The 10,821-nt window shown below is 41.1% G+C and overlaps 1 protein-coding gene across 1 annotated transcript in view; it reads left to right on the top strand.

Moving 5' to 3' along the window:
• Positions 1-605: 605 nt before the first annotated feature.
• LOC126248080 (glutamate receptor-interacting protein 1) overlaps positions 606-10,821 on the top strand; it is a 535,929-nt gene continuing 525,713 nt past the window's right edge. The window contains exons 1-2 of the mRNA XM_049948737.1: positions 606-637; positions 5,101-5,166. Of these exons, the coding sequence (XP_049804694.1) occupies positions 5,118-5,166 (49 nt within the window). The 5' untranslated portion in view covers positions 606-637; positions 5,101-5,117. The remainder of the gene's footprint in view (positions 638-5,100; positions 5,167-10,821) is intronic.

The raw sequence follows: 10,821 nt of genomic DNA, 5'->3' as shown, positions 1-10,821 counted from the left end.
CGCCTTGTCATGGTCCGTGCGCCCCCCCCCCCCCCCCCCCCGGTCGGAGGTTCGAGTCCTCCCTCGGACATGGGTGTGAGTGCTGTCCATATCGTTAGATATTTGTGTGTAGGCTTAGGGACCGATGACCTAAGCAGTTGGTCCCATAAGACCCTACCACAAATTTCCAAAACATTTCGTCATCGTGATTTGGCTTTCAGAGGATTCTTCGAATGATTTCATGTGAATACCGGGCTACTTCTTTCAAAAAGGCCACAGCCGTTGACTTATCCATTTGCTTTTGTCATTAGTCTCTAACGATCTATATGTCAAACAGACGTTAAAGCCCTAACCTTCCTTCAGTCTAAGTCGTTTAGGCTATAGGGGGAGCCGTATCGTGAGGTCCTTCCGGTAGTCCAGTCGTGCCCGTCTCGGCAATAAGAAACGCAGAGTGAGGGGCGGAATGAAGAATTTGTGGGCAGGCCGGTAGCGGGTTGGTGTAATTAGCGAGGTGTGTGTAAGGCCACGTGTGGTGTTTTTGTGGCAGCGGAGTAGTTGTGAAGGCTGCCGGCAGAGCGGCTGTGACGGCTTCCGGCCAGCGGCGCGCCGCCCCAGTGGCGGCGGGGCCCACGCTGCGCTCGCACGACTGCGCCTTGCGGTGAGTCTCAGCTGCTCCTCCCGCTTTGCCACGTGCCTGTCTCTCCAACTCTTCTCATGTCAATGTTTTGTTGCTAATACTATTGTGGTTTGGTGGATCCGCTCGCAAGTGTCAGATTACAAGCTCGAATGTTCAGGCTCCGCCACTCGGCTGGTTCTCGGATTTTTTCTTACAGTTCGTGCGACGTTTACTTCTAGTTCCTCCTCTAAATCGTCATGTGATTTGGTTCGAAGGTTGGACGAGGCAATCTAATAAGACCGTGCCTAGCAAAGCGTAACGTCACTCAAAGCAACCGACGTAAATGGAAATTCATCATGCTCACATAATGCAATGTAACAGTATTATTTGCAGTTTAGGGCTACACAAAGCGTACTAGGTTCTCGGTAAATTACTATTAAATCCCACGTACAGCTTGACGTATATTTGTTTTGAAGAGTATTTACTGTAGATTTTTCAAAAATATTCAAATTTTTGTGAAATCTTATGGGACTTAACTGCTAAGGTCATCAGTCACTAAGCTTACACACTACTTAACTTAAATTATCCTAAGGACAAACACAGACACCCATGCCCGAGAGAGGACTCGAACCTCCGCCGGGACCAGCCGCACAGTCCATGACTGCAGCGCCTTAGACCGCTCAGCTAATCCCGTGCGTCTGTAGATTTTTCATGTTGATATTGAATTATTAGTGAAGTTTCTAAATAGTTGTGAGGATTTTCTGCAGGGAGTAGAGAGAGTGTGTCATTACAAAAATTACTCGAGGACGAAAAAACGACGCCTTTCTTTTCAGTTTCCATTGTAAGGCAACAGAAAATTGATACTGTAGAATATCGTGCAGCTTTACCCGCAACTCTGAATAACGTATAGTCATGCGCAGTTTACATTTTCGCCTTGACTTTGCGAAGTGAATGCGGAAGTTCCTGCTGAACAAAGTCCTATCAGCGGGACCAAATTCATTTCGGATACATACACACAGTTATCGTCAATGTTAGCATTTACGTTCTCTCCAGCACGTACCCTGATGAGTTTCTCGAGCTGACAAGTCATTCCTCTGAAGGTTTGGTTCCCCGCTAATAATGTGTTTCTTGGGTAGGCGGGGTCGTCTCAGATTTCGTAGGACAGAGATAGCAAAGTAATTGTTGTACAGTGAAGTGTTAACTCAGCAGCTGAATAACTTTAGGTTAAAACCAGAATAAAGATGCGGCTGTGGTTAATACGATAGCCGATAAACGTTTTTTACCGGAGCATTGACACCAATGTCAGTTGTCACTTCATGACGGAAGTGTTACGTACCGGAAAATGCCATGCACGTAAACATTAGAAAGCTATTTACAGCTTACCCAGTAATGAAATAGAAAATAAAGTAAATCAGATTTCGCCCCAAAGAGCCAATAATACGAAACAGACTCCTAGTTCGATGTTAAGAGCAAAGCGAACAACAACAACGCTCAATATTTAACTTACATACTTATTACATGTTACAGTGAACTGGGTGGACCACCAGATACATGCATTGACTGCTACTCCCAAAAGAGGTGTTGACCGTCACGGCACAGAGACGGATCACCTTCGGTATCTGAATATTAGCATTACTTGGTCGTGCCATCAGGCGAAATTTTGATGCCTATAATGTTTTTTTCAAGTTGAAAATGTAAGATATTCGGTGATAGTATGCCACACTTCAAACGAATTTAATATCAACAGACATTAAGAGATAACTGCTGTCAGGTGATGTCTTATTTGATAATTCAGGCACCGTATACTGTCCTTCCAGCTTGAACACCAGTGCAAAGATCAAAGTGACAGAAGAAGCAGTCTGCTGTACACACTTGCATAGTAGCTTCTGCGTAGACGACGAATCTATGGTTAATAAGAAAATGTACCTCTATCTACGTTCAAGATTGCGACGATCATTGCGGATTTAAAAGATCCATTTGCGTGGTTTGTTACTGTCCTTCCACTTCCATAACATATTCAGTATCAAGAAAAGTAGTAGACATGTAGCTTCGAAATATTTCAGTACTTGTAGATTGTGTTTTGTCCTGAGATGATAACTGTGTTGCACAAATCCAGCACAAGAAAAAGACTGAATAACAACAACAGTGTAATTGTACATGACTTTAATGCGAAATTCGTAGTGACTGATTCAATCCTGCATTCGAGATACGAAAGACACCAGTCGGACCGAGAGGTTAAATAAATCTAAAGTGCCACGTATCACGAAAGAGCCATTTCAATACATATATCAATTATTAAGAACCTCAAACGATAGTGCTGTAGTTGATTTCCTGATCTGAGTGTAAGTAGCTTTTGTTATGAAAGATTCTTACTCCGTTGTGATTTGCAGCTTATTGACAACTTTTTTCTAAAAAATGGGATTTACGCGTAATTTAACATTCCCAGTTCAGTGTTGCTAGCAGTTACAACAGCTGAAATAGAGCAACTTTGTTGCTCTGCTTCCTCATGACCATCTTTATGGGTTTGTTATTTTTCGGAATCGACTTTACGCACTGTTTAAAATCTGTGACTTACACGTGCCGGAATATCGTGAAATTCTAGTAGCAGTTAGCATCAAAAAACGTCAAATATTATTCACCGATATAATTGTGAAACAACTTTTCATAAATCGCATGCACGCACGCGTAAAACTAAAGAAGACGTATCGAGCTCAGTTCATAACATGTTACATTAGTTCAGTTTCCTCAACAAATTATTTCTGGAAGGCTGATATTAAAATTAGCAGATATTCAGCACCTTAAGATCACATTATTCCCCCTATGTGTGTGTTTCAGTGAACGTAATGTCGTATATAATCCACAAGTGATTGCCTGATATAAACTGCAACTCGTTCACGTCGGACGAGCTGTGACGGGTCAGCCATTACCCTTGTATCACGTGTCACGAAAACGCCCACACGCGCTGCTCCAGTTCCATTTGTAGTTTCAAATATAACATCAGTATCAATCAGAGAGTTAGGTACTGCATTTCACACAAAAGATGCAAGAAAACAGCCGAAATGGGAGAGTTGATGCAGAATTATTTTAGTTCAAACATTCGGTGTGGGTTCGTCTGATCGAAGAAGGAGTGCCACGTCATTAACACAGCTCTCAATAAAATGCAACTTCAGATCCGTATCCTCATAGTAACAGGGATGACAATGCTGGAAGTTGCTCCACACATAAATGGCGGCATACCAGCACTGAATTACAAACACCTTTCTCATTTATGACCGAAGAACATTGTCGCTTGTTACTTACAAGTTCAGTATTAGATACGGACAGATCTTTCACAGCTATTGACCTCTTTAACATTATAAGCGTGGTGTGTATCGGTAGTTGTGTATCTCAAACTCCACGTCTGTTTGTAGGGAAAATTTCTTCATTACAATGTGCAGATCGGCTAAAACAATAACGAATCGGGGTTTCTCTGCCCATCTGTCCATTATCGGGGTGCGTGTGGCATTTGAAACTACGCGGAGAATGAACATTGCCTACCTTTTTACTTCACATCAGACTAACCACTACCTTGAGAGAGAGAGAGAGAGAGAGAGAGGAAGAAAGCTTAGAGATTAACATCCGCTGTGGATCGACGTCATTATAAACAGAGGACTAATTCCGGGATGGAGAAGGAATCAAACGTCACCTTGATGAAACCATCCTGGCGCCCGATTAAAGTGATTTAGGGGAACCACAGAAAACCAAATGCAGGATGGAACGCCGCTCGTCCCGAATAGGAGTCGAACGTCTTAACCAGTGCGTCATGGAACACTGAGTAATAAAGGTAGTATACCTTGAATGTACAGAAGTCATTCCTTCCAAAAAATCAGTATTATGAAACATATACATTTTCACGCATTGTTGCTTACGTAATAAGTCGGGCGACTACGTAATTACCGAACATACTTTTTCTTGTTTTCATGAAATGCGAACTGAGCTTCCAGGCAGCTTGTAATGGCTCTGAAAACGTAGCTAAAACAACACTTCATAAAGACCGTCTTGAACGTAAAATTGTTAAGTTCTTTATTACGATACTGCCTCAAGCAATCTGTATCAACTAACGAGACCGTTGTATTTTCAGTAGTTGGAAACTTACTTTCTACATGGTTTTGTTGCTTACCGTACTCTTTCGCGCCACTTATACAGTCTTTTGCACCAGTTACATCTAATTAACATTTCTGTCGCAGCCGGTGACAAGAGAAGATATTCCTACGTCACTGTCTAACCGATCTTCAAATAAGCAGCACCGTTTTTTAGTATTTCTGAGCTGGAAGTGTCTTTTGTTGGCTTCGAGCCACCGGCGTGTGAGTTTCCACTGAGAGGACTTCTTGTGTTTCGAAATTGATACAAAGAAGGCGCCACTAATTGAACCTACGTAGTTGCCATTAATCAGAAGTTAAAATACGTGGCACTAAAACCTGAATGTGAGCGCCAAGGAATTGTAACAGCCCCTCCTTTTGTTGCAGGACTCACGGGTTCTCCTATGATGAAGCTCTGGAGGATGTTCAGGAAACCACAGACGGCAGGCGCAGGTAAGTCATCATAATAGCATTTATCTGTAATAACAATTAAGTGCATAGCAGATTAATATACCCAACCATAACAAACAGTACTGTTTAAGGATGGATGATGATATTTTCATCTGAAATGAAAATGAAGCGCATCTATAATGGGCTCGAAAAAACAAAGATTTTAATTGTTCCGTCTTTCGAATTACATTTCCCTCATTCGCGTTTGCTGTCAAAATCTGTGTCTTTTGGGAAAATTGAAAAACAGCTATGCAGTGTCGTACAGCAGATCTGTTTTATTCACAGTATGTAAAATTATGTTTAAGAAGTAAAACTGATTACAAGGCATTCTAATATCCAAATCATTTATAAACTCTAATGTGTCGATAATAGAAAAATAGTACAATGAGCGACTTACATGTAATTCAAACGAGAACGACAATCATTTAATGCTGTAAGGAAGTAGAACGCCAATCTGAGGTCGTTGGAATATGACATCATGTTCAACACTCTGGCATGTTATCCTGAGTTTATAGGAAGGCTACATGTTTATCTGAACACGAACCGAAGTTTACTGGAAACAAAAAAGACGTGGGTCTATGAGTGGGGCGACACTGAATGTTATCAAAACCCCATCTCCTAGGCACGTGGCACTCGAGGAAAGGTAGATGACGGACTGGAGAAAACACTACCTCAGTAGCAGAAAAATTAAAGGAGAAACCAGCGGTGATCTTGCTTAAATAACCATTCTAAGATATGCTTGAACTGGTTCAGGAAGATCTTATTGTTTCAGATATCATCCATTTGGTTCCTTGAGATGATATATCGGTGATGAATTTCGTCATGCCTTTCCTAAGATAAGACTTCTGGACAGAACCTCGAAAATCATAGCTCTCCTGCCTGCGTTAGGTACCACCCCTGTACACACTACACGCCTGCATTTTAGTTCCTCTGTAATTCTCCCATTCAGATTATCCTGAAAAACAAAAGGGGAATCTAAGTATGCGAGAGTTTTAAGTCAGAGATACCGGTATGGTACATACAGTTCTAAAATTACCGGTCATTACAGTTTTAAAAGTGGAATACTCTCCACGATCTTGAATCAGGTCACTTAGAAGTCAGTTTAACACGTTTATTGCAGCACAGCTTCAATATGAGCTGATCCTTGCTGTCAAACAACAACAAGCATTTAATTACACACTGTTAATGAAAACTTACACTACTGAAGCACTTGTCTTAGCAAAAGAACGATATACTTTAACAATGATGATTAGTGTAATTGAAACTCAGGCTTGTTCGCAACACACAAGAATGAATCACAAAGCGGAAACGATAGAAATCGTGCGAAGGAAATGCAATTTTATGGAGGATATACCGGAGGAAACGGCCTTGTGGAAGAATTATGGTAGTTTACATGAGCGTCCAAGATTTATTTTCGAGGTTTATTTACGTACACCGAACTTTGTAAAAAGCGGGAACATAAGCTCGTTGACCGCGAGTGTGCGGAGGTCGTGAATGTTTCCGTCGTCGTAGCTACAGACTGTTTGGGGTTTCTATAGCAGTTTTATTTTTAGGAGGACTCCCTGTTAACAGGGATGCTGCGCCTGCTTCCTGCTGGAGGATTTATTCTCTTGATCCCAGCTGCGTCGCCCGTATTGACTGCCGACGCCAACGTATGGAACCAAATATTTCGCTTTCTTTAGAATACCAGTTGTGCTATATCTGCCTTCAAAGTGTGTTTATTGATTTCTTTGAGGAAATGAACCGAACGAATCCTTTATGTGTGTCGAAGGAAGAATTTCTGCTCTATGCGAGCAGATCCTCAGATGCTCAACGAAACCTTTAGAGTTTTGTTAATCTATAATATGTATTATAAAACTTTTTACTGACCATTCTCGTTGAGACGTAAACTTTGATGTATAAACTAATTCGACGTGCATCTCATTGCTAAGAACTGTACGGTAATTGAAACAGGTTTCTATGTGAAGCAGTTGTTCATCAAATAAGTTTGAAAAGGATATAACAAAAGAAAATTTGCAGTTGTGACCACAGGGAAACAGTAATTTGATACACATGTGACTAATTGCTGAGATGGCGCAATAAACTTTCGGTATATACGAGACTTGTAAGATTCAGCATTAGCAAAACTTAACAAGTAATCAGGATATGTTCGTTATTAATACGGCATCTTCGAAATGTCTGTTAATATCGATAACAAGCAATTGCTTTAATAACTAAGAATTTTGGCCAAAATTGATGACTGAACACAAAGAAAATATGCGTATTTGTAGCTTGAAGATAGGCACCTAACATCAGCTACTGTGAGTTATCATTGATATATTGTAATGCCAAAATCTCCTTCAGAAACCCACTTGCATCTGCTGACGTAAACGGATGGTCTTGTACTTCAGTTCTGCAAATCATATAACTGATCTCGTCTCAGCAGTTATGAATATGAGACGACAGCGTAACTACAGCGACGCTCTTGAAGCGGCAGAGTTTGTCAGATAGTAATTTGGAGGTAGAAAATCATGCTCACTATCGTGGAAACCGAAGTTGCTGCAAAGGCAGTGCAGAATACCACCGAAGTCTGCATTAATAATTTAGAGCAATCGTCATCCTCAGTGTTAGAACACATCTGCAGCAAATATCTGACTCAGACATAATTAATTAGTATCCTTGCAGGTTCCTTTTGCTTTATGAGTGGTCATAAATTCTTTCAATTCCAAAAATAAATTAGTATAATGAGATTGCTCACAACGTAATTTAAAGGGAATAAATAATAAATAGATGATTAAATTTATCCATTACGAATACTTTTGAACACCATGACTGTATATTAATAGAGTCAACAGCGACCAATCATTTACGCAATATCTTTTAATTTCCGTAAACTAGTTTTCGACACTTTCCAGGCTCGTCCTCGGAAGGGCTTTTATTAGTCACAGATTTCTGTTAAAATGAAAGTTCCACCATTTTAAATATATATATATATATACCTAATGGATGAAAAATATAGTGAACCAGAAAGTAGGTAACATTATACCAATACGATGTAGGATAAAAAAAGTTAATTTTTTTAGAAGTTAAAAATTATTGAAATTGTAAATTGTGTTACTTGCATTTTAAGCATAATCAGACTTCTGTAAATGAAATCATCGTCGAAATATATTAAACTTGGTTACATATTGCAGGTGTCACAATGAATGAATGAGAACGTTGTCACAGAGTGTCTAGCAGAGGTAGAACTAACATATCTGGCATACAGTCAATAACTATACCATAAAATGATCATCACAAACAATCATTATGTGTGCAGGCACACTATCGAATTTACCAACAGAATGGAAGCCTAAGATGAACATCGTAGGCTGTAAGTTTATGTGACGTACTCAATGTTGAATCCAGAGAAGCGTTGTGGGCAACAGACCAGAGTTCCATACATTGAATAAAATTAGAATTATAGTAATACCTTCATCTGCTGACGGGCGTTGATATATATCAAAGGGGACAAGTGAAAATGTGTGCCCCGACCGGAACTCGAACCCAGGAACTCCTGCTTACATGGCAGACGCTCTATCCAGATTGAGCCACCGAGAACACAGAGGATAGTGCGACTGCAGTGACTATCTCACGCACGCCTCCCGCGAGACCCACATTCTCACCTTGTATGTCCACACACTACATTCGTTGTGTCCCACCTCAACACACTCATTACTCGTGGAAGACATTCTTACCAAGTCCCGTAAGAGTTCGGGTAATATGTGTGCATCCCCACAGAAGAAGAAGGTCATGGCCGGTATTGCCAGGACTATATACTTATATGGATATGGTGTCTGTTCTTTCGGAGGCGACGTGGCATGGACTCAAAAATGTCTGAAGTAGTGCTGGAGCGAATTGACACCATGAATCCTACAGGGATGTCCATAAATCAGTATGAGGGGCGTGGAGATCTCTTCTGAACAGAACGTTGCAAAGCATTCCACATATGCACACCCCACACCATTACAGACCATCCACCAGCTTGAACAGTCCCCTGCTGACATGCAGGATCCAAGGATTCATGAGGTTGTCTCTATAACCGTACACGTCCATCCGCTGGATACAATTTGAAACGAGACTCGTCCAACCAGGCAACATATTTCCAGACATCAACAGTCCAATGTCTGTGTCGAAGGGCCCTGGCGAGGTGTAAAGCTTTGTGTGGTACAGTCATCAAGGGTACACGAGTGGGTCTTCTACTCTGAAAGCCCATATATATGATGTTTCGTAGAATGGTTCGCACGCTGACACTTCATGACCCAGCATTGAAATCTGCAGCTATTTGCGGAAGGGCTACACTTCTGTTACGTTCAACGATTCTCTTGAGTCAGTCGTCGTTGGTCCCGTTCTTGCAGGATCTTCTTCTGGCCGCAGTGATGTCGGAGATTTGATGTTTTACCGGATTCCTGATGTTCATGGTACACTCATGAAATGGTCGTAAGGGAAAATCCATACTTCATCGCTATCTCGGAGATGCTGTGCCCCATTGCTTGTGCGCCGACTATAACACCACGTTCAAACTCATTTAAATCTTGATCTTCTGTCATTGTAGCAGCAGTAACCGATCTAACAACTGCGCCATACACTTGTTGTCTTATATAAGCGTTGCCGACCGCAGCGCTGTATTCTGCCTGTTTACATATCTCTGTATTTGAATATTCATGCCTATACCAGTTTATTTGGCGCTCCAGTGTATAATCATGCATTAGTGCAACGTAGATCAGTAGTAAAAGCAACATAACGTAACAATCTGTCAAAGTGTAGTATGAAGCGGAATATGAAAGAGCCTACTAATGTTTGCCATAAAAGATTTTCACATGTTTCTGTTTGTAGAGTGACGCTAAGTACTAGCTCTGTAGCAAGAAGCCACCCTGGGTATTAGTTACACAGCAAGCTATGTTGGAAAACGAATGTCTATATTTACTGTGACACTGTGGGCGGTACGGTACTGGTGTTAATATCCAATTGGCGAGTTCTATTTTCATTGCCTATAGCCCGCAGAATTATTCATAATGACCACATTTCTGAATGGGCAGGAGTACTTGGCAACACTACATATTGTATAGTGTATGCATTAGAAAAGTAAACAAATCTTCACGGATGTTAAAATAAGGAAATTTCAGGATATGTGATAAACATGCTTTTAGTCCTCATTTGTTCACACATTTCTTCTGGATGTGCATCGTTGTTGAACATATTTATTGATTCTAAATACGGTTTGCTAATAACTGATGATCAACAGTGAGGACAGCAATGACCTACCAGTTGCAAAAGTTGGGATTCATCATTACTTAACTCCAGCATACCCCCATAGCTGCCATGCAGCTCCCCACAGTCGTTTAATGAACAAAGTAAGAGCATATGGACTATCAGACCAATTGTGTGATTGGTTTGAAGAGTTCCTAGCTAACAGAACGCAGCATGTCATTCTCAATGGAGAGAAGTCTTCCGAAGTAAGAGTGATTTCAGGTGTGCCGCAGAGGAGTGTTGTAGGACCGTTGCTATTCACAATATACATAAATGACCTTGTGGATGACATCGGAGGTTCACTGAGGCTTTTTGCGGATGATGCTGTGGTATATCGCGAGGTTGTAACAATGGAAAATTGTACTGAAATGCAGGAGGATCTGCAGCGAA

The sequence above is a fragment of the Schistocerca nitens genome, chromosome 3 (assembly GCF_023898315.1).
Source record: "Schistocerca nitens isolate TAMUIC-IGC-003100 chromosome 3, iqSchNite1.1, whole genome shotgun sequence".
Taxonomy (NCBI): Eukaryota; Metazoa; Arthropoda; class Insecta; order Orthoptera; family Acrididae; genus Schistocerca; species Schistocerca nitens.
Note: the sequence above shows the minus strand (reverse complement) of the source record. Positions and strands in the feature narration are given on the sequence as shown.